Source organism: Girardinichthys multiradiatus, chromosome 5 (genome assembly GCF_021462225.1).
Source record: "Girardinichthys multiradiatus isolate DD_20200921_A chromosome 5, DD_fGirMul_XY1, whole genome shotgun sequence".
Lineage (NCBI taxonomy): Eukaryota > Metazoa > Chordata > Actinopteri > Cyprinodontiformes > Goodeidae > Girardinichthys > Girardinichthys multiradiatus.
Genome location: NC_061798.1, coordinates 42126833 through 42151705, shown reverse-complemented (window position 1 = coordinate 42151705; position 24873 = coordinate 42126833). Strand labels below are relative to the sequence as shown.

Genomic DNA, 24873 nt, shown 5'->3' with positions numbered 1-24873 from the left:
ATGCATGTAAGGAAATTTGGTGAACATTGTAAATTGATGTGTCAACATACAAGGGCAGCACACAGCTGTTCCCCCAGTTCTGATGAGCTGTTCCTCTGATGCCATCCCTGCAAGGTGAGGTGTGGCTGTAAGTCCTGAGCACACTCAGTGTGTTTCCAATGAAGTGCACTGACCTGTTATGATAATGAAAAACAACAGAAGTTCTATTTCAAGTTAAGTCTTGAACTGTGCTGTAATCTTCAGGTGAGAGCAGTTCAACAAGAATAACAATGAGATCCTGGGTCAGTATAGCCCCTTCATGTTGTGCAATATTTAATCTCTTTAATCTCATCTAGTGGCCACTTCATTAATTGCTTTATTTGAAAGAGACATTTGATAGCACTCACTAACAAAAAAAAACAGAAGCACCCAATAGAAATGGTCCGATGTGGACATAATTGGGTGCACGTGCATGCAGACCAGCGATGGGCTTGTAATTTACTCTATTTGCAAGGAGCTGGCACAGGAACTATGAGGTTGCATAATGAATTAAGTGATGTGTGCAGGCATTTACAGGAGCATCCAACAGTGAGTAAAGCTGACTAAATGCACAGGATCCTCCGTGGAGTTTAATGGAAACCATGTTTTGGATATGCATGACCCTGTGTGAAGGTACTGTGCTTTTGGCTGATATATGGTGTGTAATAATCTTTACAACATAGTGCAACGTTGACGTGAATTATAACGGCTAACTCAGGTATCCACTGGTTCAAACATCAGGTTTCTGCATACACCAAGTATGTTGGGCAACTGCAAAAGGCAAGTGTTGCCTTAAGTGTTGGTAACTTAACGTGCCCATCGCTGGTCTGCATGTGTTTTAATCTAGGTCCAAATTAGACATATCCCTCTGGTACTAAACACTGTTATCAGTAAGAGTACAAAAGCAAATTCATTTTTAATTGCAGCAGCATGATCTCACGCTGCAAAAAATTTAGAAAATCCAACCTTTAATTTGAATTCAGTTATTTGATGGGGATAAAAAACTTCAATGTTAAGAAATGGCTATTAATGCTTTGTAAGTCCCTCTTTTTGGCAATAGGAGAGCATTTAAAGTGCCTGTGACACTGCCTGTTTCCCACAAATGCAGAAGTTGAAAGTAAACATCATAATATTAAAGAAATTGGGGGGTAATTGACATTATATCAGGATTAAAGACGTGATAAAAGACATAACACAAAATAGGCATATTTCGCTGTTAAAATTTGCAAGTCCAATGTCGCCTGGAAATGACGTCAAAGGGGAAGTCTCTGGTCATTTGATGAACGGTTCAGGTAGAAGCCAAGTTATGATAAAAATAGCATTAATATGCTGAAACGGTGCATTGCTGGTGGTGGCAACAATGCTGACAGCAGCTGTTAGCCTTAGGAGAATGTTGAAAGCAGAGTCTATAGCCACGCAGTTCAGTGCATCTGATGGGAAAAGATCGCCAAAGAAAAGGTTGTTGCTGCTGTTGCTAAACGGATCAAGGCTCAGCAGGGAAGAACACATCCTTGTCACAAAAGTACATTCAGATATCGGCAGTTACTGTTATTAATTAAAAATCCGAAATTATTTTATTAATAATAATCCAAAATAAGATTAATTACACAAACACAAAATATATTTAAATAAATGTTTCTCTACAGATTCTAATATAAAGTAAAAAAAAAAAAAAAAAATGACACACCAGGTAGTGTCTTTATATGTTAGTCATCTCTTGTGTCTGCTGCTGCTGCTCCACGCTGCTCAGCTTCACCTCTGGTTGTTTCACTCGGTCCCGAATATATACGGTAACCCTGGATTTACGCTGTATCTGCTTCGGCCCGGTCCGCTGCGAAGCCTGGTGGTGCTCCAAGAACCATCGCACAATAAAAGCCAGTGATAAATGTGGTACCAAGTCTAAAACAACTCATCTTGAAGTAAAACCAGTTAAAACTGCTTCACTTTCAGTTTTATGCATACGAAAATAGTGATGGTGACTGAAACATATCTAAAGAAACATCAGATTCCATCTACCATCTGTGTTTTCAGCCATTGAAGCAGCAGTCAGTTTACGTGCCGGGGTTCCCCTTCTACGCCATAAAAGAGCACAAAGGAGAGTAGTCTGGAAGTGCCTTTTTAGTGAAATTTATGACCACATATTTCAACAACTGTTCATTTCAGCAACATTGTTATAAAAACGGCTCATGTGGGCATGCGCTACTCAGAACTTTCCAGCTAAAGACGGGACTGTAAACCGGAGCGAGTTGGAACTGGTTTACATCGTGTGCATAACTGACCAAAGGGTAATGCTAAATGATCAGAGCTAAATGTTCACACTCTAGGTTAATGTTTGTTAATTCTGTTCAATCTGTGGTTGGAAATGTTGTATTTTGAAGCTGCTTGGTTTATCTTCTACTTTGTTTAGGTAACCCTGCACGTTTACATTTGTGATGGTAGGACAGAAAAACATTTTTTGCCCTCCTGTCACATGGCAAGTTGGTGAAAATAAAGATAGCATCTTACGGTTGTTATGGAGACTTGGTGATCCCAAAGAAGCCACTCTCTGCTAATATTTTCTAACGAGCTTTGGAAAAAATTTTTTTACCTTCCTCCTCAGTGTGTGTTGTTTAGATAAAACTGGGTCTCAGTCCAGTCTTGTTCGCCACTGTTTCATTATTGCTCTGACTAGTACATTTAGGTGAGGAATCATTTTCTTGTAGCCTCTTCCTGACTTTCCTATTTTGAAGATTGGCAAAGAGAAATAAGCCTCTCTGTCACATCACATTTTTATCCCAGGGAAATGGGGTAGTAATAGATTACAAAGTGCCTAGAACCTCTGATCAAGAAAAACAAACTGTTTCATTGCATACATTTATTTTATGCTTTTTACACATATTTACCAGGTTGCCAGCATAGTTGTCAGTGTTTGTACCCAAAGATTGGCCTCAACATTAAAACTCCTTATAGATGAGTCTGGGAGGATGAAAGTATCTTCGTTAAGGACAATATAACTCATCAATCAGCTGTAAGGAACACATCTGGAGCCAAAAAGATCTCGAGTCACAGTACTGTACGCAAGATCCTCTGTCTATTATATGAAATACTTTTTACAGAGCAGAGAAATATACACAACAATAGGCAAGTTGTAGGTTGAGTGAGTAATGAGTTATGTCAAAATAAATCATGTAAAAAAAGTTTTAAAACCAACATGTGTTGAAATCAGCATCTATGACATGGGATTGCTGCTCATTGAAGACCGTGTGTTACTCTGTCTTTGGCCGTTAGTAACAGTCCACTATGACCTCCTGGCCCGGTTTCGAGTTGGGATGTGAGTTAGCAGTGCTGGCTGTTATTATGTCCTGCAGCAGAGAGAGAGGAGAGTTGTAGATGTGGTCGCTGCTTTGAGTCAGGATGCTCAGCCTCTCGTCTAAATCCAGGGACCTCAACACCTCGCACACACTGACACACACACTGTCACCTTCGGCACTTGTGCTTTCCTCCACTGCCTCGCCGCGGGCTTCAGAACCAATATGAGAGCCTCCCTGTGTGTGAGGGTCCTTATTCACCCCCTGGATCTTTCTGATCTCATGCACCCAGCTCCATCCAGGCAGTTCACAGGGAACTCTGGTGTCTGCTGCGCTCACCATCAGAGGACAAACTGTGTGTCTGAGCTTTAACAGCAGCTGGCAGGCCTTCAGAGCGACGGGTCTGTCACAGTCAACCAGAAAACAGAACAAAGCGGAGATGACTCCCCGGTCAACCAAACTGTTTAAGCTGCTGAGCAACTCTGACTCCTTATCCTGTGTGTGAATTCTGTGGGACTGGTCAGACATCACAGCGTAGGGATGAGGTGGAGCGGGATTTGGAAAGGCCTGGTCCAGCAGCAGCTCTGCCAGCTCCAGTGTGTGTAGTTTGACCTCCCAGTCCAGATCGGCAACACCCTGAGAGAGGACGGTCGGCACAGACTGCACAAGGAGCGAGCAGGAGGTAGGCGAGGAACATGAGGAGAACCAGGCAATAAAGTACTTCACAACGGCCCTCCTGGCAAATCCCTCCGAGTCCTGGGAGAGAATTTCCTGCAGCCGGGTCACTATTTCCACCTGAAAGGCACAGAGAAGTAGAGGTTATTAACACACAGACAGGATGGAAAAGTAAAATCTGCAATTATTTCATCATACCTGATCCTGTGTTAGTGCTGCCCCCTGCTGCCAGCTGAATGTCAGTGTGTGTCCCAGTGCAAAAATGGAGCTGGCTCTCACATAACTCTCTAGATCCTGCAGCGCCTCCTTGAGGAGAGGAACTGTAAAGCTGCAGCCTCCCAGGAGAGAATTTGACGGTTCTCTCTTCTCCCCAGCGGATGTCCGGCAGGATTGCACCTCTGCGAGGTGACCCAGAAACTCCACCGTGGAGTCTCTCGCTTCCCAGCGCATGTCACAAGCACGCTTCCTTACTGCCTGGATAAGATCTACCAGGGAGGAGAGTGGAAAATAATTTCTGTCTGTGTGTGGTTCCTGTCACACAGGTGGAAACCAAAGAGCTTTACCTTCTCTGAGGAGGCCTGTAATGCATGAGAGGTCTGTGCAAACACCTATCCAGTTGATTAAAGCCTGGTATGACTTCTGGAGCACCTGAGGCACAAGGATTATGTTATTTCAAACATATAGGTCATAACAAGCAGCTCTTTTATCGTGTTGCACCTTTTACAGAGCTTTACTAGCGATGAAACCTGAGTCGACATCTCATGAAACCAATAGAGATGCACTGAGTAATCATCTACTGTCAGGGAATCGAACATGTTTTAGCTTGATTTGCTCTGACCAGTCACCGGGCGTTTGTAAACGCAAACATATGACTTGTTTCTGATCAGTGAATGCAACATACTGAGGGCTACCAGGTCACACGGAGTACACCACCCTTCAATGTGAACACTGTTGCTGAGTGATGAAGATGGAAGTGGAAGCAGTGTAAAAGATGTAGTCTCTGGATAAATCAGGCTGCAAGTGGGCGAGAGAGAGCAAGACTTTCAGCAGATAACAGGAAGGCAACCCAACACACAACAAAGATGCTGTTTTATCCATTTAAGCTTTCAATCTGTCACTGGACATTCTGGATTTTCTAAAGTTGGCAGCCTTTTGCAAATCTCAGTTAAGGTAAGGCTAACCTGCGTAAACAGCTAACATTAGATGCTAAAGATAGCCTTGCTGGAGCTTGGTCAGCTGGGACTATGGAGGCATGGGTGAGTTAAAATAGGGTTTTGGGGTTGGGAGGGGAGGGGAGGTACATTTAAATGCAAAGTGGTAATCATTGATTCTAATTAAAAACAGTAAAACAGCAGCACCTCAAAGTATTTCGAGATGGGCTGTTTTTTAAATTTTAAATTTGTTCTTATTTTATAGTTCTTAAAAAGAAATGAAATCAAGCAAACTCAATACTAGCATGTCAAACTTTTATAAAACTGTAGATCAGAGTTGGACACAAATTTCTGATCCGTCTAAATCTTTGGTTTAAAAACCAAATATGCAAGATTTTAAAAAATAACATGTAAAGACTGTCAGTAACCACTCTTTACATCAAAAGAATACCCTTAAATTAGTTGCAGGGAGTCCATGTTTTAGTAGTATGTACTAGAGATATCCATACATACTTCAGTTGCAGCATTAAAGATGGTTAGCTGGACACCCAGATAAAATGAGCCAGAATGATTTTGTATTTTGTGTCTAAAACGATGAACTGTTATAATCTCATCTTTTAAAAACAGACATTTATGGACCTACAGGAGTTTGAAAAAAAAAAAAAGGTTTAAACCTCAGGAAATGAAAGGGTTCTCATAGTTTCACAGAAACAAAAGGCTGAATATCATCAGAGGATCTTTGTAAATTGCTGCAATATTTTAAAATATCAGGAATCAGGAAACCATATAAAAAAAAAAAAAAGCAGGGTTGTCCCAATCAGGGCTTTTTGTCCCTGATGATGATCACTATCATTTAACAATAGGCATTTGCCAATACTGAGTCCCAGTCTGATATGTTATTAAAATCAACAACATGTATATCCTTAAAAGCTTTAAAGCAAACAGACTACGGTTGACCAATAACAACACAGCCCACATTCTGGGCGCTGCAGTTTCTGCTAGATAGCCTCAATGCCCTGCTCCAACCCAGGGTTTATGGGGTTAAGAAAGGTACCATAATGTTCCTTCAAGATGTCACCAACAACATGCATGGTTTATTCCTGCTGATAAATGTTTTCATTTGGAGCAGTAGGCCACTGCTTACATCTTTACTCTGTGTTTTCATGTTACTCTCTGATCATTTGGCTCGTAGCACACAAGTACATCTCAATAAATTTAAATATAGTTGAAAAGCGTATTTATGTCAGAAATTGAATCCAAAAAGTGAAATAGATAAATTCAACACATTATCCCTGTTACTTGAGTACCTTTTTCTAGTAAACATTTTCCTTCCATTTACATGCTTGGATACAGCACTCTGAACAGCCGGATTCATTAACAATGACTTTTTTGAGGGCTTACCTTCCTTGTGGAGAGTCTGAAAGACTGTCAGCTGGATATTATAACACTGTATTTAAAACCCTGTGTTTGAAAGATTTTGTGTAATCTTGTATTTTTTGATAAACACAATTTTAGGTTTTCATTAGCAATAAGGCATAATCAAAATGAACACAAAAAAATTATTAAACTTCATCAGCCTGTGTATAATAAACCTAGAGAACAGAGTTTCACTTTTTGAATATAATTACAAAAATAATTTTATTTTGCATTAATATTCTAATTTACTAACATGCACATGTATTTGGATGTGGTTCCAGTTAATCCTGTGCAGATAAAACCTTCAGAAAAGCTCTCCTCCTTTATACATCTCAGAGCAGGTCACATGACACACACAGACAGGGAACTGCAACAGCCAATACAGTCTCTCTTTCAAAGACAACTTCATTGAAAAGAGTGAGAAACACGTAGATTGCTGTGAAAAACCCATATTTGTTTGATCAAAAAAACATTGTGCACAACCTTGTTTAGCAAAAAACACAGAAAACCTTGGCTACTCAGATTGTTGCTGGGGGTGCAGCTGAAAATCTAGACAGCAACAGGTACTGGGAGCTGAGTTTAGTCAGGAACTTTGACATTGATTAGATCCAAACACCCATTAAAAAAATTTTAAAAACAGATCCAAGTCCAGAACCTTGTTGAACACCAACACTAACTTCAAAATGCATAAAGGAGTTTGGATGGGAGGTGAAGCCTTATAATTTTTAATTAAACTGTTTCCCTGCAGGAGTAATTTTGTACATAACATCAACCTGCCAGGGGACAGCACAAATTAGCCGACAGAGTCTGACACATATAAATGTTCAATAACGTCTCCCTTTTTATAATAAATTAAACTGATATGTGACTGTGGTCAAACACACATAAACTTACAGATGGGTCAGAAGAAGGACTATTCACATATTCTGTCAGAAGTTTGAAGACCTCAGGCAGCAGGATCTCTACCTCTGAGAAAACACGACAACAGAAAAAGTTACAAAGCTCTTTCTTCTTTAGTTTTATATGAAGAACCGCAGCATTTATTACCAGTTATAGCAGTGTAGTATCTGGATTCATGTTTTCACTTCTGAAGCTGGGCTGTTTATTTTTATTCCCAACTAGTTCATTTTATTTCAATCAACTAAATATTATTTATATCTCACTTTTAAAACATAACACAAAATGCTTCAAATAGGTGAAAAACAAAGGAAAATACAATCAATGGACATATCAAATAAAATGAAAATAAAACAGAAGTACTTAAATTTAAAGGGAAATACAGATTAAACTGGGTTAAATCTGTGTGTTTCCTGTAAGCTCACCCTCCAGTGTTAACACAGAGATTCAGAAGAGATGTTTGACGTTCTGCTGTGTTTGGATGAGTCGGACTCTTACCTGGACTCTTGCTGAGCGCCGACAGAGCCTCCATGGAACATTTCTGAATTTTGCTGCTGCCGGTAACAAATCTGAAAACTCCAACGCAGCCAGCGGATGAAGACGAGGTGTCCCCACAGCACAGCTTCAGTAACGACAACACTGCACTAACAATTCGCCTCTGAGGACAGGGGAGACAATCCGGCGCCTGAGGGGAAAAACAGATCCACATAAAACGGTTTCAACATAAAATAAAGAAGACACGACACTCCTGTTGTCTGGTGATTTCACTCACCAGAAGTGTGATCTGAGGTATGTTTGTTAAACACACACAAATCATGGAGAAGCAGGTTTTACTCTTAAGCTGCTCGGTCATTAAAATTCGAAGCTCTTCTGCTGCAGGAACAGAAAACGTGTTTTCAAAAAGGGTTGACAAACACTTGCTACACTCATGAAACGGATTAACATCTGTTTGTTTTACCTGTGGAGTTTTCATCCAGCAAAGAGATGCCGGTAACGATGTCCAGGGGTAGCAGCAGGACTCGAGCACAGTGGGCTGTGTGGACGGGATCACTGAACACACAGCCAGAAGAAGTAAGTACCAGATACCAGACGTCGAAGGTTTTCTAGCTGTGAACGTGAACAAAAATCTGTGCAGCGAACAGATACTCACTACTGGCGGCTGCGTAACCAAGCAGCTGCAGCCTGGATGACATCAACAGGGTTGTTCCTGTTCAACATGAGTGACAGGAGTCGGCCGATTCGCTGCTTTGGGTCGTGATCATCACTGAGCCTGCTGCGAAACAAACATGGATCCATTCATTGACATTTAACCGTTTAGGACATTAGGTAAAATCCTTTTTTGTTTCTTGTTGAAGTGTTAAGATAATACCACACATTTTGAGTCAGAATCAAAAGTTTGCCTGTCATATATCCAGCTTCATTCATTCCTATTGGTTGTATTTTATGTCCCTAATTAAACTTTTTTTTGTGTGTTTATGGGGCCTTGTTAGTTTTTCTTTTTTATAGTAAACAATACAATAAATGTATTTAGCTTTCAATTACTGTAACAAATATTCCTAACAGGTGACTCCAACTATTGTTCTTCGTGATTTAGTTCTGGAGCTTCTTTGAAGGTATTTTTTTTTGTTTTTGACCAACTAAATCCGACCTATTGATCAGGACATGTCATTTAAATCCTCTATTATTAAACAGGTTTCTGGGACTTCCTTCTTTCACCTCCAAAACTACAAAACTTACAAATACGTTGTCTCAGAGTGATGCAGGAAAACTACTTTATGCATTTGTTACTTCAAAGCTGGACTACTGTAGGGCTGCACATCGCAAATGTATCCCCATCCCAATTTCACTCTACGCAATATACAGATCCCCAAGAACTGCTCTGACTGCAATAACTGCTAGCTTACTATGTAAAAACAATGCCATATATTTGATGGCAGCAAAAATGTTCTAGAAGGTAAAATTGCTAGATGCTAGGGTTGTTTCAATGCCAAAACAACCAGCCAGAAGCAACTTATTGGAGTTGAAATGGAAATATCAGATTTTATTTTTTTTTCTCCACATGTTGGATACATTACTCATTATCTGGCTCTGAACCCGTTGCCACTGTTTATTTGTTTTTCTCAATATTGTGCAGCCCCAGACTATTATTATTCTTTACTGTCAGAAAGTCCAAAAACATTAAGGTAAAAGCCTTCATCTGATCCAAAATGCTGCGACGGGAGTTCTGATAAAAATTTTATTTGGCTCCCTGGTAAACCCAGAATAGAGTTTAAAATTCTCCTTCTTACATATAAAGCCCTTCATGATATCTCTGCAGTTATGCTTCTATAAGCATGATCTTTTAAAAGTTTGCTGACATTCTTTTATTCAGTTAGTTTGAATAACTAGGGTCCAAATCAGGTGATTTCAAATCACTAGAAGCAAAGTATAAGGAAATTGTGGGACAATTGTAACTTTCGCACAGTACTCTGAACAAGAGAGACAGAGACCGGTTGTTCTGATGCCAATTTCTAAGAATGAGAGCAGCCGACACACAATATTTCATAAAAAGTACTTTTTTTATTATTTAGCCTTAGTCTTTTTCCATCTTATTTTCTTAGCTAGATTACAACTTATGTGCTTCAGTACACTGTGGATATTTAAAAAGTGGAAAATAATGGCCTTATTTCTTGGCTAGCAAATATCTGGCTCTTCCTCAGCACCATACAGCAAACAGCTCTCTGTTAGCCTTTAGCTTATAAGAAATATTTGGCAAATTAGTTATTGGACTATCAGCAAATCTAATGCAGCAACAAGGTCTCTGGAAGCTGCATTCAACCGCAGTTTAAAATCCCTACTGTTGTCAGACTAAAACATCCTACCTGTTTGCAGCTAGAACCACGTCCATCAGAGGCAGCGTGAGCTGACTGCAGCTTTTTGTCACTAGCTCCTCCACAGAGTCTATGACAGTCAGCAGCAGCTTCTCCAGCAGAGGAGTCCTGACCTGGACCAGGAACTGGGTCAGTAGTTTGAGGATCTGCTGGCTTTGAGAAAGTTGTGAAGTTTCCTTCAGGACCAGACACTTGTTTAGATATTCTAAGGCTTTTGTTATAACACCACTGCAATTTTGATTGGTTTCCATGCTCAAGCTGTTCTGTTCCAAGTCTCTTTCCTTTGTGCCGTTACATCCCACAGAGGACAGAGACTCACAGAGGAGAAGGACGTGAGCGAGCATCTGATTGGCAGCTGAAGCAACAAATAGGCTTGAGTCTGTCTGAAGATGTAAGAGTGGTTCAATAAGACCTGCACAGAATAAAGGAACACCACCTTGTCCTTGTAAAACAGTTTTATTAAGCAAAGTGAAAAAAAGAAAGTCAAGTGTCCTACTAATTACCTGCTTGCACAAAAAATCGGAGAGCCTTTGAGTGCTGCAGAATCGTCTTTAGGCCCTGGATCCAACCAATCCGCAGACATGGATCCTCCCAAAGTCCTGCTTCTTGCCAGTGACGAGGATCAAAGATCAGCCCCAACACAGAGCACTCCTGCAAAGTAGAAATAGCGATGGAGGGATAAGGGACAGGGTTACGTGGGTATGGGTTGAATTTCTTTAGTCTTACCTCCAGAACTTTAAAGCCGTCTTCAGAAGCACCGATCAAGCCAGCGAGTTTCAGAGTGAAGGAAAGGATGCTGGGGCCTGAGGTGGAGTTGAAGGCTACATTGGATAGGAAATCAAGCAGACACGGGGAAGCCTCCAGTAGAGATACGCCTTCATGATGTGAAAACACAGAGAAACAGATGCAGAAACCTCTGAACCTAATATGATCAGATTATACTGATATTATTTTTTTCTTTAATGTTTATTTGAAATCTAAGAATACCCCTTTTCAAATGTTGTCACGCTATAACCAGAAACCCCACTGCATTTTATTGGAATGTAATAGAGAAATACAAAGTAGTGAATAATTGTGAAGTGGAGGGAAAGTACAAAGTGGTGTGCATTTGTACTTAGCACCCATAATTCGGTACTTTGAAGATCCACCTATTCCTGCAATTATAGATTTGGGGTATATTTTCTACAAGCTTTGCACGTCTTGTGTGCATTCTTCTTCACAAAATACCTAAAGCACAGTCAGGTTGGATGGACGTGTGAATATTAACTTTTAAAAGTCGTTAAAGATTTAAGATTGATTTATCTCTGGACTTTGACTAGGCCATCCTAAACCAAGAATATGCTTTGATCTAAACCATTACATTGTAGCTCTGACTGCATGTTTCTGCATGATCCTTGTTTTGCTGGAAAGTGACTGAACATTGGTCTCAACTCTTCTCTGTCCCATATTGTGGCTTGCTTGCTAACTACAAACAGTGCTACTTATTGCTGTTTTTCTCACCTTCGCTGTTCATTAATAGTTTTCCTGTTGAAAGTTTCTTCCACCTGAGCTGTGGATCTCTGCAGCCCTTCCAGAGTTATCCTGGACGTCTGACTGCTTGCCATGTTCAAAGCTTGGGATTTTGTTTTATAACCAAACCCTGCTATAAACCTCTCCACAACTTTACCCCTGATCTTCCTGGTGTTTGTTCACTATTATTCTCTAACAAACCTCGGGGGCCTGCACAGAACAGTCGGATTTAAACTGAGAAATATATACAGGTGGACTCGTCTATTTCCAATTAGGTGACTTCTAAAGTAATTACATTTAAGGGGACACAAAATATGACAAAAGCACGCCACTCAGATTGATTTTATTGTACCAGTAAAATAGATCGTAAGGTGACAAAACTTGGGAAAGGCTACAGATACTTCAACCTTCTTTCAAATAAAATGATGAAGTACTGACCAGTCTGCGTGATGGTTGTGAACCAGTCTAGCAGTTTCTCCAGACTGGTGTCATCGGGCAAAGAGCTTCCTGACGCCGCCAGCACCTCACAGACCCGGGGCAGGATCAAAACACACTCGCGGTCCATGGTACGAGTACGTTATAAAATTTAATAAAGTTACACTAACTCCAAGCTCTGCTGCTAACTCAAACACATCTTCTTTTTGATAATTTTCCTTCAGTTTAAGGTTAACTTTATCTCGCGGGAAGTAGATTCGCATTAAGAAAAAAAACAAAAAACGTCTTTAGATCTCTAAGCAACTCATCGGGCTGAACAATCATTAAGTTTGCTGCTGGCTACCCATCCTTATAGTTTACACATCTGCATTTTTCTGTGTAGCGCTTCCACGCGCCTCCGAGCCGCTTCCGGCGCTCCGTTTCCGCCTCTTCGTCCATTTTCGCACATGGTGCCGCACCGGCCGAGCGTCGTTAGCCTCACGTTTCCAGGGATTTCGCTCTCTCTTAGGACAGAAGTTTGATCTCTTGGTCACGGTAAATGCAAGATACGGTGGCTATGGTGGATGACCCCGAGTACGAGGAGGAGGAGCCCTCCTTCAGCGACCCGGAGGATTTCGACGATGACATCGAGGATGACGGTGAGCGGCGTCAGGAAAAACGCCGGCTTCCTGGCCTGTTGCTAACCGTTAGCTAAGATACCAGCAGTGGTAGTTAATTAAATGATCAGACACCTGACTATATTGAATCCTTTTTCATTTAACTTCCTGGTTGTATTTATGCCATCATATTTAGATATTTATTCTTGACTAAGTGAAATAAAACGTCATTCTTGAGGACCCCCCCCCCCCTCCTTAAACGGCCGTTTTAACCTCACCCAGACTCCTTCTCACTGTGATGTCTCTCTTTTTTATTTAAAACCGTTGCACTTTATATTTGTAAGTCCTGCTAAACGTTTGATGGAAAATTCAAATGTGTGACCCTCCATTTATATGATTTCATGAAACATCTGGTGTTACTTCAGATTATAATCTTCGGTTTTGTTCAGCAGGCAAAATTTGCTCCGAGGAATTCAGTTAAAACTGTTGTTTAGGTTTTAGAAACAGCCAGTGATAAAACATCCAAACTTGATTTTAATTACTCTAAGCTTAATTGTGCATTTATAGCTGCGACGTTATTGTGTTTTACAGAATAAAGAGCCTTCAAAGTCATCAGGTTGTTAAATCATTTAAACAACGTGATTTGTAAAAGAGTCTCATCTAGAGTCAACGGTTTTTATTTATTATGAAAAGGCTGCTTCAGTTTAAGCGTATTTAACGGATGAATACAAATATATCTAAAGAAATTATTGTGATTTATTTTTTTTTAAACCTGGGTAAAAATAATAACTTTTTTTTAGTATGAAGATTTTTGCTGTTTTTTATTTTTGCCTGAGATTCACAGGTTAGGCGTTTTCTGGCAGAAAATCCTTTCTGGTTTTATTGGAGGTTTTTCCTAGTATTGCATAAAAACAAAAATGTGCTGCAGGTCTTTTAATGGAAGTTTTGGGGAATAGAATCAAAAAATTTGTTCCCAACATTTATTTAACTTTCATTAGTGTATTAAACCACAAGCTGTTGGTTAATGCATTTTTCAACTAGAATTGGTGGGACGTTCTTTATTTTGGTGCATCTAAGGTAAAACAAAACAGATTTTTCTATGTTTGACCTCTTGATCAAACAGAAAAAGTGCATCCTCTATTTTTGCCTTTTTAAATGTTGACTTGGAAAGTATCTGCCCCTTTTAGATTGTTTTATTAGACCCAACACATTCACCAAAATGCTCCAAGTCAAAGATAATGAAATAAAATGCAACAGTTGGGTACATGAGTATGTTGCTGGAAATGGAAGTAGGTTGGTATGAAATGAGTATGGCTGGGTTCAAAATGGGGGTGACGGTGGTCCAAATTAAGACCGATCAAAGTTAAACTTAAACCACAATATCTGAGGGTGGTTTGCAGAAGGGTAAAGGGCTCCGCTCTAAATGGGCATGTGGCAACATTGACATGACTGGTTTCACTGGAGCGTAGAAAGAAATCCAGTGATCTACGTACTTCATTTATATAACACATTAAATATCTTAAACTATTGCTTTCACCCAACTTGGTGCATAACATATTTATTAAAACTTATGCATATTGTAATAATGGCTGCCAGAAAATCATAGTGAAAATGTTTATTTGTAAAAAGTCAGATATGTTTTTACTATTAAACAAATAAAAATGTGGCCCTGTCCATTAAAGTCATAAGTTATGTTTTTTTATGCAACAAATGAAGAGTCAGCAGGTTGAAGAAGTGCAGATGTCTTCAGAATGAACTTATGAGTCTCTCCTGTTTCTTTGCCTTTCTCACTTTCCAATTTCTTTTCCCTGTCAACATTTCAGAGCTTCTGGAGGACATCTTACGGGAGAAACCCCAGGAGACCGACGGAATCGACTCGGTAATTGTGGTGGACAATGTCCCGCAGGTCGGCCCGGAGCGGCTGGACAAACTGAAAAACGTCATACACAAGATCTTCTCCAAGTTTGGCAAGATCACTACAGAGTTTTATCCGGACGTCGATGGCACGACCAAAGGGTACGACCTGATGTGCTTTTCTCTGTCTGTCGTCTTTTACCCTGGTGTTTAAGATGTAAAATGGACCTTTTCTCTTTGTAGATACATCTTTTTGGAGTACGCTGCTCCCACCCAGGCTGTGGAGGCAGTGAAGAATGCAGATGGTTACAAGCTGGACAAACAACATACATTCAGAGTCAACCTCTTCACTGACTTTGATAAGTAAGTGAAGTATCAGCCAATAGTCTTGCATGCAGACCCGAATTACTATCACACTAATTAATAGGCCCTTCTTTTTAATCTTTGTTTCAGGTACATGAACATCAGTGATGAGTGGGAAGCTCCTGAGAAACAGCCCTTCAAAGATTTTGTTAGTTTTACTTGATCATCTCTTGAATTTTTCTCAGTTTATCAGGAATAAGATTTTTTTAAACGCAGGTTTTTTTTCAGGGTAATATGCGTCACTGGATTGAGGACTCCGACTGCCGCGACCACTACAGTGTCATCTACGAAGCCGGGGAGAGGACGGCCATTTTCTCAAATGACGCTAAAGATCCAATCTTGGCTGAGGAAAGAGCGGTCAGTAACTAGTAGCCTTATGTAAGGTGCAATTTGTGAGGATCTGCAATATGCAGAAGCCTTTAATGTTTGTGTTTCCATGCAGCGCTGGACAGAGACGTACGTTCGCTGGTCTCCCAAAGGCACCTACCTGGCAACCTTCCATCAGCGTGGCATTGCCTTGTGGGGCGGAGAGAAATTTAAACAGATCCAGAGATTCAGTCATCAAGGCGTGTCCCTCATTGACTTCTCACCGTGTGAGAGGTAATCTATAAAGCTCACTGTCATTTGAATATTAATTTGTTTCTTTCTAAAGTCAAATCATCTTTTAAGTGTTTTGAAAAGTGTCACTCTTATATTATGTTGATGCTATCTATATTAATGCCTCCTTAAACTTGACGCATCTAACGTACTCCTCTTAGCACTCGGTGTTGTAATCTCTGCTCACTTGTCAACTGGCCGTGACTCCGTTCTCGCAGGATTTTCCATTGGGATCAGTGTTTTAACAAGAAAATTCATTGGCAAAGCTCCTCTTTATCTTTGCGAGCTTCTCCATTTCCAACAACTGCCCCATTCCATGCTCCAGTAACTTCATCACTGCAACCATTGCAGAGGTCTGCTCTATTTTTGGTTGTTCCTCATTTCAGTTTGCTGCTCCAAACAACTGGAATGAGTTTTAAAACAGGCTAAACCTTCATATTTTCAACCCGCTGTTGCCCTGAGCATTTATGCCCCCAGAGCTTTTTTTTTTTTTTTTTTTATCTAAAGCTTTAACCTCCCCTGGGCTGTGCTTTTCATAAGCAAGCTTCAGAATGTGACAAATCACACTAGTGTTTTATAGTGATTACATTCAAATACATTATTAAAATCAGTCAATCATTTTGCAAATATTACTGAAATGATGCACAGACGTCCTCTTTTAGCTTGTCTGCTGAGGCTGAGAGCAGATTTTACAGTGTTTATGTTCCAAGATGCAAATTAAAGCAATCACCCTACACAATATTCACCAGTGTTAAGGTTTAGAAAACGTAGACAGAAAGAAGCTGTGTGTGTTGGCTTTATTTACTCATGTTTTAGGCCAAACCTGCTATGAAATCTTCTGATATGAATGGTATATAATGCACAAATGAGCAAGTTTAAATGCTGTGTGCAAATCTCATCAAGTATTGTCGCTGCACAGCATTAAGTTAACAGATTAACAAGTTATTGAAAAGCCATAATAGTTGTAGTGCACTTTCTAGTTTGGCAGCAACATTCCTGCATGGAGAGCTGAGGAGGATCAACCCACACAGCATCAGCAGATGTAATTTAGATGCAGACCAAGGGAAGATTAAGCAGGAGGCTCAGGGTAATTGAGGTTCTTGTTAGCATACAGGTCCTTCTCAAAATATTAGCATATTGTGATAAAGCTCATTATTTTCCATAAAGTCATGATGAAAATTTAACATTCATATATTTTAGATTCATTGCACACTAACTGAAATATTTCAGGTCTTTTATTATCTTAATACAGATGATTTTGGCATACAGCTCATGAAAACCCAAAATTCCTATCTCACAAAATTAGCATATTTCATCCAACCAATAAAAGAAAAGTGTTTTTAATACAAAAAACGTCAACCTTCAAATAATCATGTACAGTTATGCACTCAATACTTGGTCGGGAATCCTTTTGCAGAAATGACTGCTTCAATGCGGCGTGGCATGGAGGCAATCAGCCTGTGGCACTGCTGAGGTCTTATGGAGGCCCAGGATGCTTCGATAGCGGCCTTTAGCTCATCCAGAGTGTTGGGTCTTGAGTCTCTCAACGTTCTCTTCACAATATCCCACAGATTCTCTATGGGGTTCAGGTCAGGAGAGTTGGCAGGCCAATTGAGCACAGTGATACCATGGTCAGTAAACCATTTACCAGTGGTTTTGGCACTGTGAGCAGGTGCCAGGTCGTGCTGAAAAATGAAATCTTCATCTCCATAAAGCTTTTCAGCAGATGGAAGCATGAAGTGCTTCAAAATCTCCTGATAGCTAGCTGCATTGACCCTGCCCTTGATAAAACACAGTGGACCAACACCAGCAGCTGACACGGCACCCCAGACCATCACTGACTGTGGGTACTTAACACTGGACTTCTGGCATTTTGGCATTTCCTTCTCCCCAGTCTTCCTCCAGACTCTGGCACCTTGATTTCTGAATGACATGCAGAATTTGCTTTCATCCGAAAAAAGTACTTTGGACCACTGAGCAACAGTCCAGTGCTGCTTCTCTGTAGCCCAGGTCAGGCGCTTCTGCCGCTGTTTCTGGTTCAAAAGTGGCTTGACCTGGGGAATGCGGCACCTGTAGCCCATTTCCTGCACACGCCTGTGCACGGTGGCTCTGGATGTTTCTACTCCAGACTCAGTCCACTGCTTCCGCAGGTCCCCCAAGGTCTGGAATCGGCCCTTCTCCACAATCTTCCTCAGGGTCCGGTCACCTCTTCTCGTTGTGCAGCGTTTTCTGCCACACTTTTTCCTTCCCACAGACTTCCCACTGAGGTGCCTTGATACGGGACTCTGGGAACAGCCTATTCGTTCAAAAATGTCTTTCTGTGTCTTACCCTCTTGCTTGAGGGTGTCAATAGTGGCCTTCTGGACAGCAGTCAGGTCAGCAGTCTTACCCATGATTGAGGTTTTGAGTGATGAACCAGGCTGGGAGTTTTAATGGTCTCAGGAATCTTTTGCATGTGTTTAGAGTTAACTCGTTGATTCAGATGATTAGGTTCATAGCTCGTTTAGAGACCCTTTTAATGATATGCTAATTTTGTGAGATAGGAATTTTGGGTTTTCATGAGCTGTATGCCAAAATCATCCGTATTAAGACAATAAAAGACCTGAAATATTTCAGTTAGTGTGCAATGAATCTAAAATATATGAATGTTAAATTTTCATCATGACATTATGGAAAATAATGAACTTTATCACAATATGCTAATATTTTGAGAAGGACCTGTAGTGGAACCACACCTTTTAAAGAATCCTTTAAGTAAATCCTTGGACTTTACGACAGAGCTACTGTGTGAGATTCTTCATGCACCGGTGGATCCCTGTCAAGTTCAACCCAAACCATAATTGGTGGTCTTAAGCTTCACCTTGTGTGTATTGCTGCCTTTTAGGTATGTAGTGACCTTCAGTCCGTTGATGGACACCAAGGAGGATCCACAGGCCATCATCATCTGGGACATCCTGACAGGACAGAAGAAGAGAGGCTTCCACTGCGAGAGCTCAGCTCACTGGCCCATATTCAAGTCAGGACACCATCTTCTTGTTTTTATTGTTTTACACATAACAGAAAGGTTTGCCTCTCCTGCAGTGATGGGTGTAATTGTAAATATTTGCTTTCAGATGGAGCCATGACGGGAAGTTCTTTGCAAGGATGTCTCCAGACACCCTAAGCATCTACGAAACTCCAGTAGGCAATCTCAAAATCTCAACAAAAAAAATTTGTTTACTCTGTGGTCCTAAAGGAATATTCCTGCTTTTTTTTATTATAGTCAATGGGCTTGTTGGACAAGAAAAGTCTCAAGATCACTGGGATCAAGTAAGATTTCTCTGTACTTAAAACGTTTGCTGGTTTTGCAGATTTATGGCATACATTGAGTATTTGTGTGCGTGTGTCTGCAGGGACTTCTCTTGGTCTCCTGGCGACAACATCTTGGCATTCTGGGTTCCGGAGGACAAGGACATCCCTGCAAGAGTGACTCTGATGCAGTTTCCCTCCCGGCAGGAGATCCGTGTCCGGAATCTCTTCAACGTCGTCGACTGCAAACTGCACTGGCAGAGAAACGGGGATTACCTGTGTGTGAAAGTGGACAGGACCCCCAAAGGAACACAGGTTGGTACCAAGGAAAAAATGAAGCAGCTCACATATAGATCGTAAATAAGCTGAAAAAATCTAAATGTTTTTTGTTTGTGTTTGTTTGTTTGTTTGTTTGTGTGCATGTTTCAGGGCGTTGTTACCAACTTTGAAATCTTCCGAATGAGGGAGAAACAAGTTCCTGTTGATGTGGTGGAGATGAAAGGTAGGAACAAAAGCACAAACACCAGTGCTGGTAAATCTTCCCTCCAAAAAAATAATCCAAAAGGTTCACTGGTTTGTAAAAGTTTGGAATTCAAGTATTTTTTCCACCCTTATTTAGATAAATGTGGAAAACAAACTAGAGTTTGGAAAGTATTTGGATTTCCAAACGTTTTCAGTTGTGTAGAAGTTGGAACCATTTCTCTATGTGTATCTGTCCATTAATTCATTTGTTTGTTCTGTCCGTCCATTGGTCTGTGTGTCTGTTCATCCCTCTCTGATGGTCTATTATTCTGTCCATTTTTCCATCCATCGGTCTGTCGGTATGTTCATTCATCCACCTGTCCCAGGGGTCTGCAACCTTCGCTCCTGGAGCCACAAGTGGCTCTTTGGCCCTTCCACAGAGGCTCCTTGTAACTCTGGCTAAAAATAATAAATAACCAACTCATGTTGTCAAGCATAGATAAAAACAAATGAGGGTGTTGGCAGTTTTTCAGGTCTTTCAGTGAATAATTGCATTGAATTTACACAACAGAATGACACTACAAGTAGCACTAACATTTTTAGACCTGTTTTTATGGTTGCATAGTTTGGAAAATATATGCTTTTTTTCCTCTCTTTTTGATTTTTCCCAAATTTCAACATCCCAAAGAAGAAAACGTATCTGTCCTCTTTTGCAACGGTTTTGTTTATTTTAAAACCTAAAAATAGAAATACATTTGTGGGGCTCTAAACAAGCTTTATGTTGCTGGACTGAGGTCAAAAATGGTACTTTGGGTTATAAAGGTTGCAGAGCCCTGTTCTGTTCATTTCTCCCTCCATCCCTTTTACTGCTCGTCTTCCATACTTTTGTTCATCTTTCCTTCCAGTCTGTGGGTCTTGTCAGTTAAGGATTTAAAGGCTGATCGCTGTAGATGTATCTCATATAAATTTACAGCGGAGTTGTCGTATGTATACTTTAGCAATTCGCTATGGAAAAGTTTGTCCTGTAAAAAGTGTGAATCTTCTGTCTTTATCTTTTCTTCTCAGAAAGCATCATTGCATTTGCTTGGGAGCCCAACGGCAGCAAATTTGCTGTTCTCCACGGAGAGTCTCCAAGGATCAATGCCTCCTTCTATCACGTCAAAAACAACGGCAAGATCGAGCTCATAAGTGAGTTGATCCGACAGATATGCTGAAGAATGCTGCCTATTGTGAGCTGGTTTGTGAAGATCCAGTAAATGTGGCTTTTTTTGTTTGCAGAAATGTTTGACAAGCAGCAGGCCAACAGTATTTTCTGGAGCCCGCAGGGACAGTTCATGGTGCTGGCTGGACTCAGGAGGTCAGATCTTAAAGTGGTTTTGTGTGAAAATGAATAAAGCCGCTGATGAAAAACCAAACAATTTTCTGACACCTCATATGAGAGCTACGCTCCTGATTCTAATGCTGTTCTGAGGCTTGCAGATTTGTCCCCTATCAGTGCTGCTGAATGCCTTCAGATGTTCTCATCTTCATCTCGATGTCTGTGTTCAGCATGAACGGAGCTCTTGCCTTTGTGGACACATCCGACTGCACCATGATGAACATAGCAGAGCACTACATGGCCTCTGACGTGGAGTGGGACCCAACTGGTCGATACGTCGTCACCTCTGTCTCCTGGTGGAGCCACAAGGTTCGCAGCGCCTCCTGTTGGTAGATGAGGGGACATGTTGCTGTTTTTCACTAATGTCTTCTTCATCCTCTCTGGGCTCAGGTGGACAATGCGTACTGGCTGTGGACTTTCCAGGGACGTCTCCTTCAGAAGAACAACAAGGACCGCTTCTGTCAGCTGCTCTGGAGACCCAGACCTCCGACTCTGATCAGTGCAGATCAGATCAAGGTACTGTTTTACCAGAACCATCGTCTGCATTTATCCAACACATAATAAACTTTAGTTAAACTTTCTGTGGATTAAAAATTTCCGATCTCTTACAGATGATCAAAAAAGATCTGAAGAAATATTCAAAGATCTTTGAGCAGAAGGATCGTCTGAGCCAGTCCAAGGCTTCAAAGGTTTGATTCCTTTCATTTATTCTACTTTCCAGATATTTAGGCTCTTTGCAGACTTTTGATCCTAATAGGAAAAAAAACCATGTATTTTCACACTTTATTCCCATCCCACTGTCTAAATGTTGTGTCCATCCATTCATCTAATTATTCTTCTTTATGTCCATCTCTTTACGTCTGTCCATCTGACTGATCATCTGTACGTTCATCTGTCCATCAATCTGTTCATTCATCCGTCCTCCATCCTTTTATTCTTCTTTCATATTATTTATTCATTCATCTGTCTTATCCATCTATTCGTCCTTTGTCTCAAGAGCCTTTACAAAAAAACATCCAATATATTTATTATCACTAACATTCCAATTAGGTCCTAGTTATTAAACAACGCATTCAAGTTTAGTAAATAACTAACATTATCAAAAAAAGCTCAATTTTAATGAAACCGGGCCAACTGCGTCAAGTCGCTGGCTTTACAGTCCCTCATACTGAGCCTGCATGTAGCATGGAAGAAATCTACAGCAGAACCAGAACCAGGCTTGGTGTAGCTGCCATCTGCCACGACTGACTGGGGCCAGAAGACACAGAAAAGCGCCGAATCGGGGGCACTTTCTATGTTAAAGGAAAACTGAAGATTTGATGGCAATAGTTGGTCATTGAGTTGCTTCATCTAGGAAAGAAACATTAAACAGATGAGCTCTGAGCTAGTTGTCAAATCTCTAGGATGTGAGACATAAGTCTGTGCATTGATCTAGTCTTTCATATCTTTCTCTCGGGATGATCTTTGCATGTTCCACATTTAAAGCCTGATCACCGTAAAATTATCTGCCATAAATTATTTGTGACCCTTGTGTATTTCTAGTTTAAAAATGTCTGTAGGACTGAACAAACTGAAGTCTTTAAAAGAGTGGGTTTTACCAAATGTCCCTTTATTTAAGCAGTGTAAACAATGTTGATGTGCACGATGCGTGCAGAGTCACACTTCTTATAAAGCTCTATGTGTCCGTGTGTGAGAGCAGGAGCTGGTGGACAAGCGCAGGGCCATGATGGAGGAGTACCGTCAGTACCGGGAGGCGGCGCAGCAGCTCTACCATGAACAGAAGAGCATCCGCCTTGAGCTCAGAGGAGGTGGGAAATCACCTTTCTCAGCCCTGTGTGGCTTTAAGACTAGGTTTTAAAAATGCTGTGTTGTCTCCAGGTGTGGACACGGATGAGCTGGACAGCAACGTGGACGACTGGGAGGAAGAGACTATTGAGTTTTTTATCAACGAAGAAATCATTCCCCTCGGAGATCTGTAGTCCGCTACGCAGGTGGGTCTTGTTGTTCTGGTTAGCTTAGCCCAACATTACCCTGGGTTTATTGGAGTATTTTTATTGATGGGATAAAATAATGTTGCTATTAAACGTTTAAGGATTTATGGATGCATTTAAGGCATATTTAATTTATATAAGACATAAGCTATCCTTATGCAGTTCAAAAGCATTCATCACAGGTTTCTTATTCAGTCCTGAAAAATACACAGTTTCCTTGTATGGTTTCACAGGTGTGCATAAATATAGAAAATATAATATAGAAAATGGCAAAATATGATTTTGTATTGATATAGAAAAATATTAAATTAATTAATTTCTAATTTTATAATGATGGATAATTTTTCATATCATAAGAAAATGACAAATAGAGATTATACAATGCTATGGAACTGATTAAATATAATATGTAAAAAATTTACAATATAAAATGGTTAAAAAAATTATGAAAATTAAGCAGAAATAAATGGTAGATATATATTCAAGTCATAAATAATATTTATAATGGTAAAGAAAAAGTAAATGTAAAATGGCAAAGATGATGAAATGCTATGGAAAATAAAATGAAAAATTTTGAAGTTTCTTGGCTTTATTTTTTCAATTTCTAAAAGGAAAAAATCTTTTTTTGCTTTTTTTTTATTTTTTTTATTTTAAAGCTTAATTTTTTTTTTAAGTATTTCAATTTAAATGACTTTATCGTCTGAAATGTCACACAGTAACTTTTAGTAACGTTTTGCCCGTCAAGGTTTTACTTAATTTTTTCTATTTGAAATAGAATAATGGTATCAAAGATCACAGTGATTTTTATATTTATGTTTTATTTATTTATATTTTTCTACTCAGTATTTAATGTGTAATAATAAAAGCGGAATCTAAAACTGGAACGGATGTTGGCCTGGAGCTGATCCGGCCTGGTCCAGTTCAAGTTAAATATGTTGTAACCGATTGTTTTAAAAAGTGCCAGTAAAGTTTAACAAAATTTAGAGATTTAAATCTGGAAAAATGTAACAATTTTAAAATTGAAAATTTGTTTCCTGACAGCACGCTTATAAATTTGCCACTTGCATTATTAGGTACCAAAACAACATAAACCATATAATTTATATAAGTTTCTAATAATTTGCTATAATTCAAGATAATGAAATGAGAACAACATTTTTCTGTAGTCTCAAAAGGTTCAAATCTGACTCAGTAGATGACCTGCCTTGCTTTGTGTTCTGTTTTGCAGTTGATCCGTTTTTGTGTGGAAGGAGGAGCGGTATCTGACTGGAGAAGGACGACGGCCTCACTGTGAATCTTGGGTTCAACTTCAGCGACATCATAGCGACACGCCTTGTGGGTCAGCAGCCACACTGAGGGAAAAGAGAAGATATTTAAGCTGCATCTCTTTGTTCCTCAAAACCTCTTTGACCCATTGTTTTCTCTGTGGAACTTGACATTTAGTAATACTGCTGAACTTTCTGGACTCACCAACTCTGAACCACAGCTTATTGGACCTTCGTGCTGCTGGGGTTGTCTCAGAACAAGCCTCGTCATGCTCATGTGTTACTTGGGGGCCACACAGAGTGCCATACCAACGCGTAGTGAAGGTGTTGAGAGTAAACGCATAGCCTTGTCAATAAATGTGCTGATGTGGCGTTATAGTGGCCTGTTTCCTCCTCCTTTCAGATTAGGTTTTCACACAGGGAGGGGGTGCGCAGTGGGAATAACAATAAATAAACATTTAAACCACAGTACCACCTGGCTCTGTCTCACTTTAAACTCTTGGACACTTTTTGGAATAAATGGTTCCTCTTAAACAGAATAAAATTTTTAGTATTGAAAAGACTGAATATAGAAAATGGTTTGGTTTTTAGCCTATTCCATATTAGATTTTCTATTAGATAAAAAATGCATTACCTTGCATCTGTAAAAGTATGTTTTTAGACATTTTATGAGGCATTAGTGGCCTTTATTTTTTTGAAAGTAGCTTGAGAGGAAATGGGGTGTTAAGAGAAGAGGAGGGGACTGCAGTAAATATCAAAAGGCCGGAGGTTCGATCCCACAACGGCTTGCGTCGAGGACTAAGGCCTTCACCTGGGTCGCT

General features: G+C 40.1%; 2 protein-coding genes and 1 non-coding gene across 6 annotated transcripts; 2 read left to right on the top strand and 1 right to left on the bottom strand.

The window, feature by feature from the left end:
• Positions 1 to 2857: 2857 nt before the first annotated feature.
• Positions 2858 to 12559, bottom strand: brat1 (BRCA1-associated ATM activator 1). 4 transcript variants are annotated; one of them, XM_047365779.1, is made up of 12 exons: positions 12262 to 12559; positions 11041 to 11189; positions 10818 to 10965; positions 10306 to 10726; positions 8595 to 8717; positions 8403 to 8494; positions 8217 to 8314; positions 7943 to 8129; positions 7442 to 7515; positions 4544 to 4628; positions 4179 to 4465; positions 2858 to 4100 (listed from the first exon to the last, which is right to left on the bottom strand). In XM_047365779.1, the coding sequence occupies exons 1-12, from the start codon at positions 12386 to 12388 to the stop codon at positions 3282 to 3284; spliced, it is 2610 nt and encodes an 869-aa protein (XP_047221735.1). In that variant the 5' UTR covers positions 12389 to 12559; the 3' UTR covers positions 2858 to 3281. The 4 variants fall into 4 exon arrangements, with proteins under 4 accessions (XP_047221735.1, XP_047221734.1, XP_047221736.1 ...); XM_047365778.1 differs by having other exon boundaries at positions 8217 to 8317; positions 8595 to 8714; XM_047365780.1 differs by having other exon boundaries at positions 8217 to 8317; positions 11041 to 11135.
• A 127-nt stretch (positions 12560 to 12686) lies between these two features.
• Positions 12687 to 24520, top strand: eif3ba (eukaryotic translation initiation factor 3, subunit Ba). The gene is made up of 19 exons (XM_047365781.1): positions 12687 to 12896; positions 14678 to 14870; positions 14952 to 15071; positions 15162 to 15219; positions 15300 to 15428; positions 15514 to 15671; positions 18553 to 18684; positions 18782 to 18848; positions 18931 to 18977; positions 19061 to 19271; positions 19386 to 19458; positions 20484 to 20606; positions 20697 to 20775; positions 20967 to 21105; positions 21187 to 21312; positions 21408 to 21485; positions 22496 to 22604; positions 22675 to 22787; positions 24016 to 24520. The coding sequence occupies exons 1-18, from the start codon at positions 12797 to 12799 to the stop codon at positions 22773 to 22775; spliced, it is 2043 nt and encodes a 680-aa protein (XP_047221737.1). The 5' UTR covers positions 12687 to 12796; the 3' UTR covers positions 22776 to 22787; positions 24016 to 24520.
• Positions 20813 to 20893, top strand: LOC124869234. Its single transcript, XR_007038535.1, has one exon. It is a non-coding gene; the product is annotated as a small nucleolar RNA SNORD60 (small nucleolar RNA).
• Positions 24521 to 24873: the final 353 nt, after the last annotated feature.

Excerpts from the sequence above, each read along its gene's own strand:
- brat1 (XM_047365777.1), bottom strand. The coding sequence starts at position 12,388 with ATGGACCGCGAGTGTGTTTTGATCCTGCCCCGGGTCTGTGAGGTGCTG. Across the intron at positions 10,966-11,040 it reads ACGGCTTTAAAGTTCTGGAG|GAGTGCTCTGTGTTGGGGCT; the intron begins GTAAGACTAAAG and ends TCTACTTTGCAG. Across the intron at positions 8,495-8,594 it reads TGGTTACGCAGCCGCCAGTA|TGATCCCGTCCACACAGCCC; the intron begins GTGAGTATCTGT and ends CTGTGTGTTCAG.
- eif3ba (XM_047365781.1), top strand. The coding sequence starts at position 12,797 with ATGCAAGATACGGTGGCTATGGTGGATGACCCCGAGTACGAGGAGGAG. Across the intron at positions 20,607-20,696 it reads CGGCAAGATCGAGCTCATAA|AAATGTTTGACAAGCAGCAG; the intron begins GTGAGTTGATCC and ends TTTTGTTTGCAG. Across the intron at positions 21,313-21,407 it reads TCAGTGCAGATCAGATCAAG|ATGATCAAAAAAGATCTGAA; the intron begins GTACTGTTTTAC and ends GATCTCTTACAG.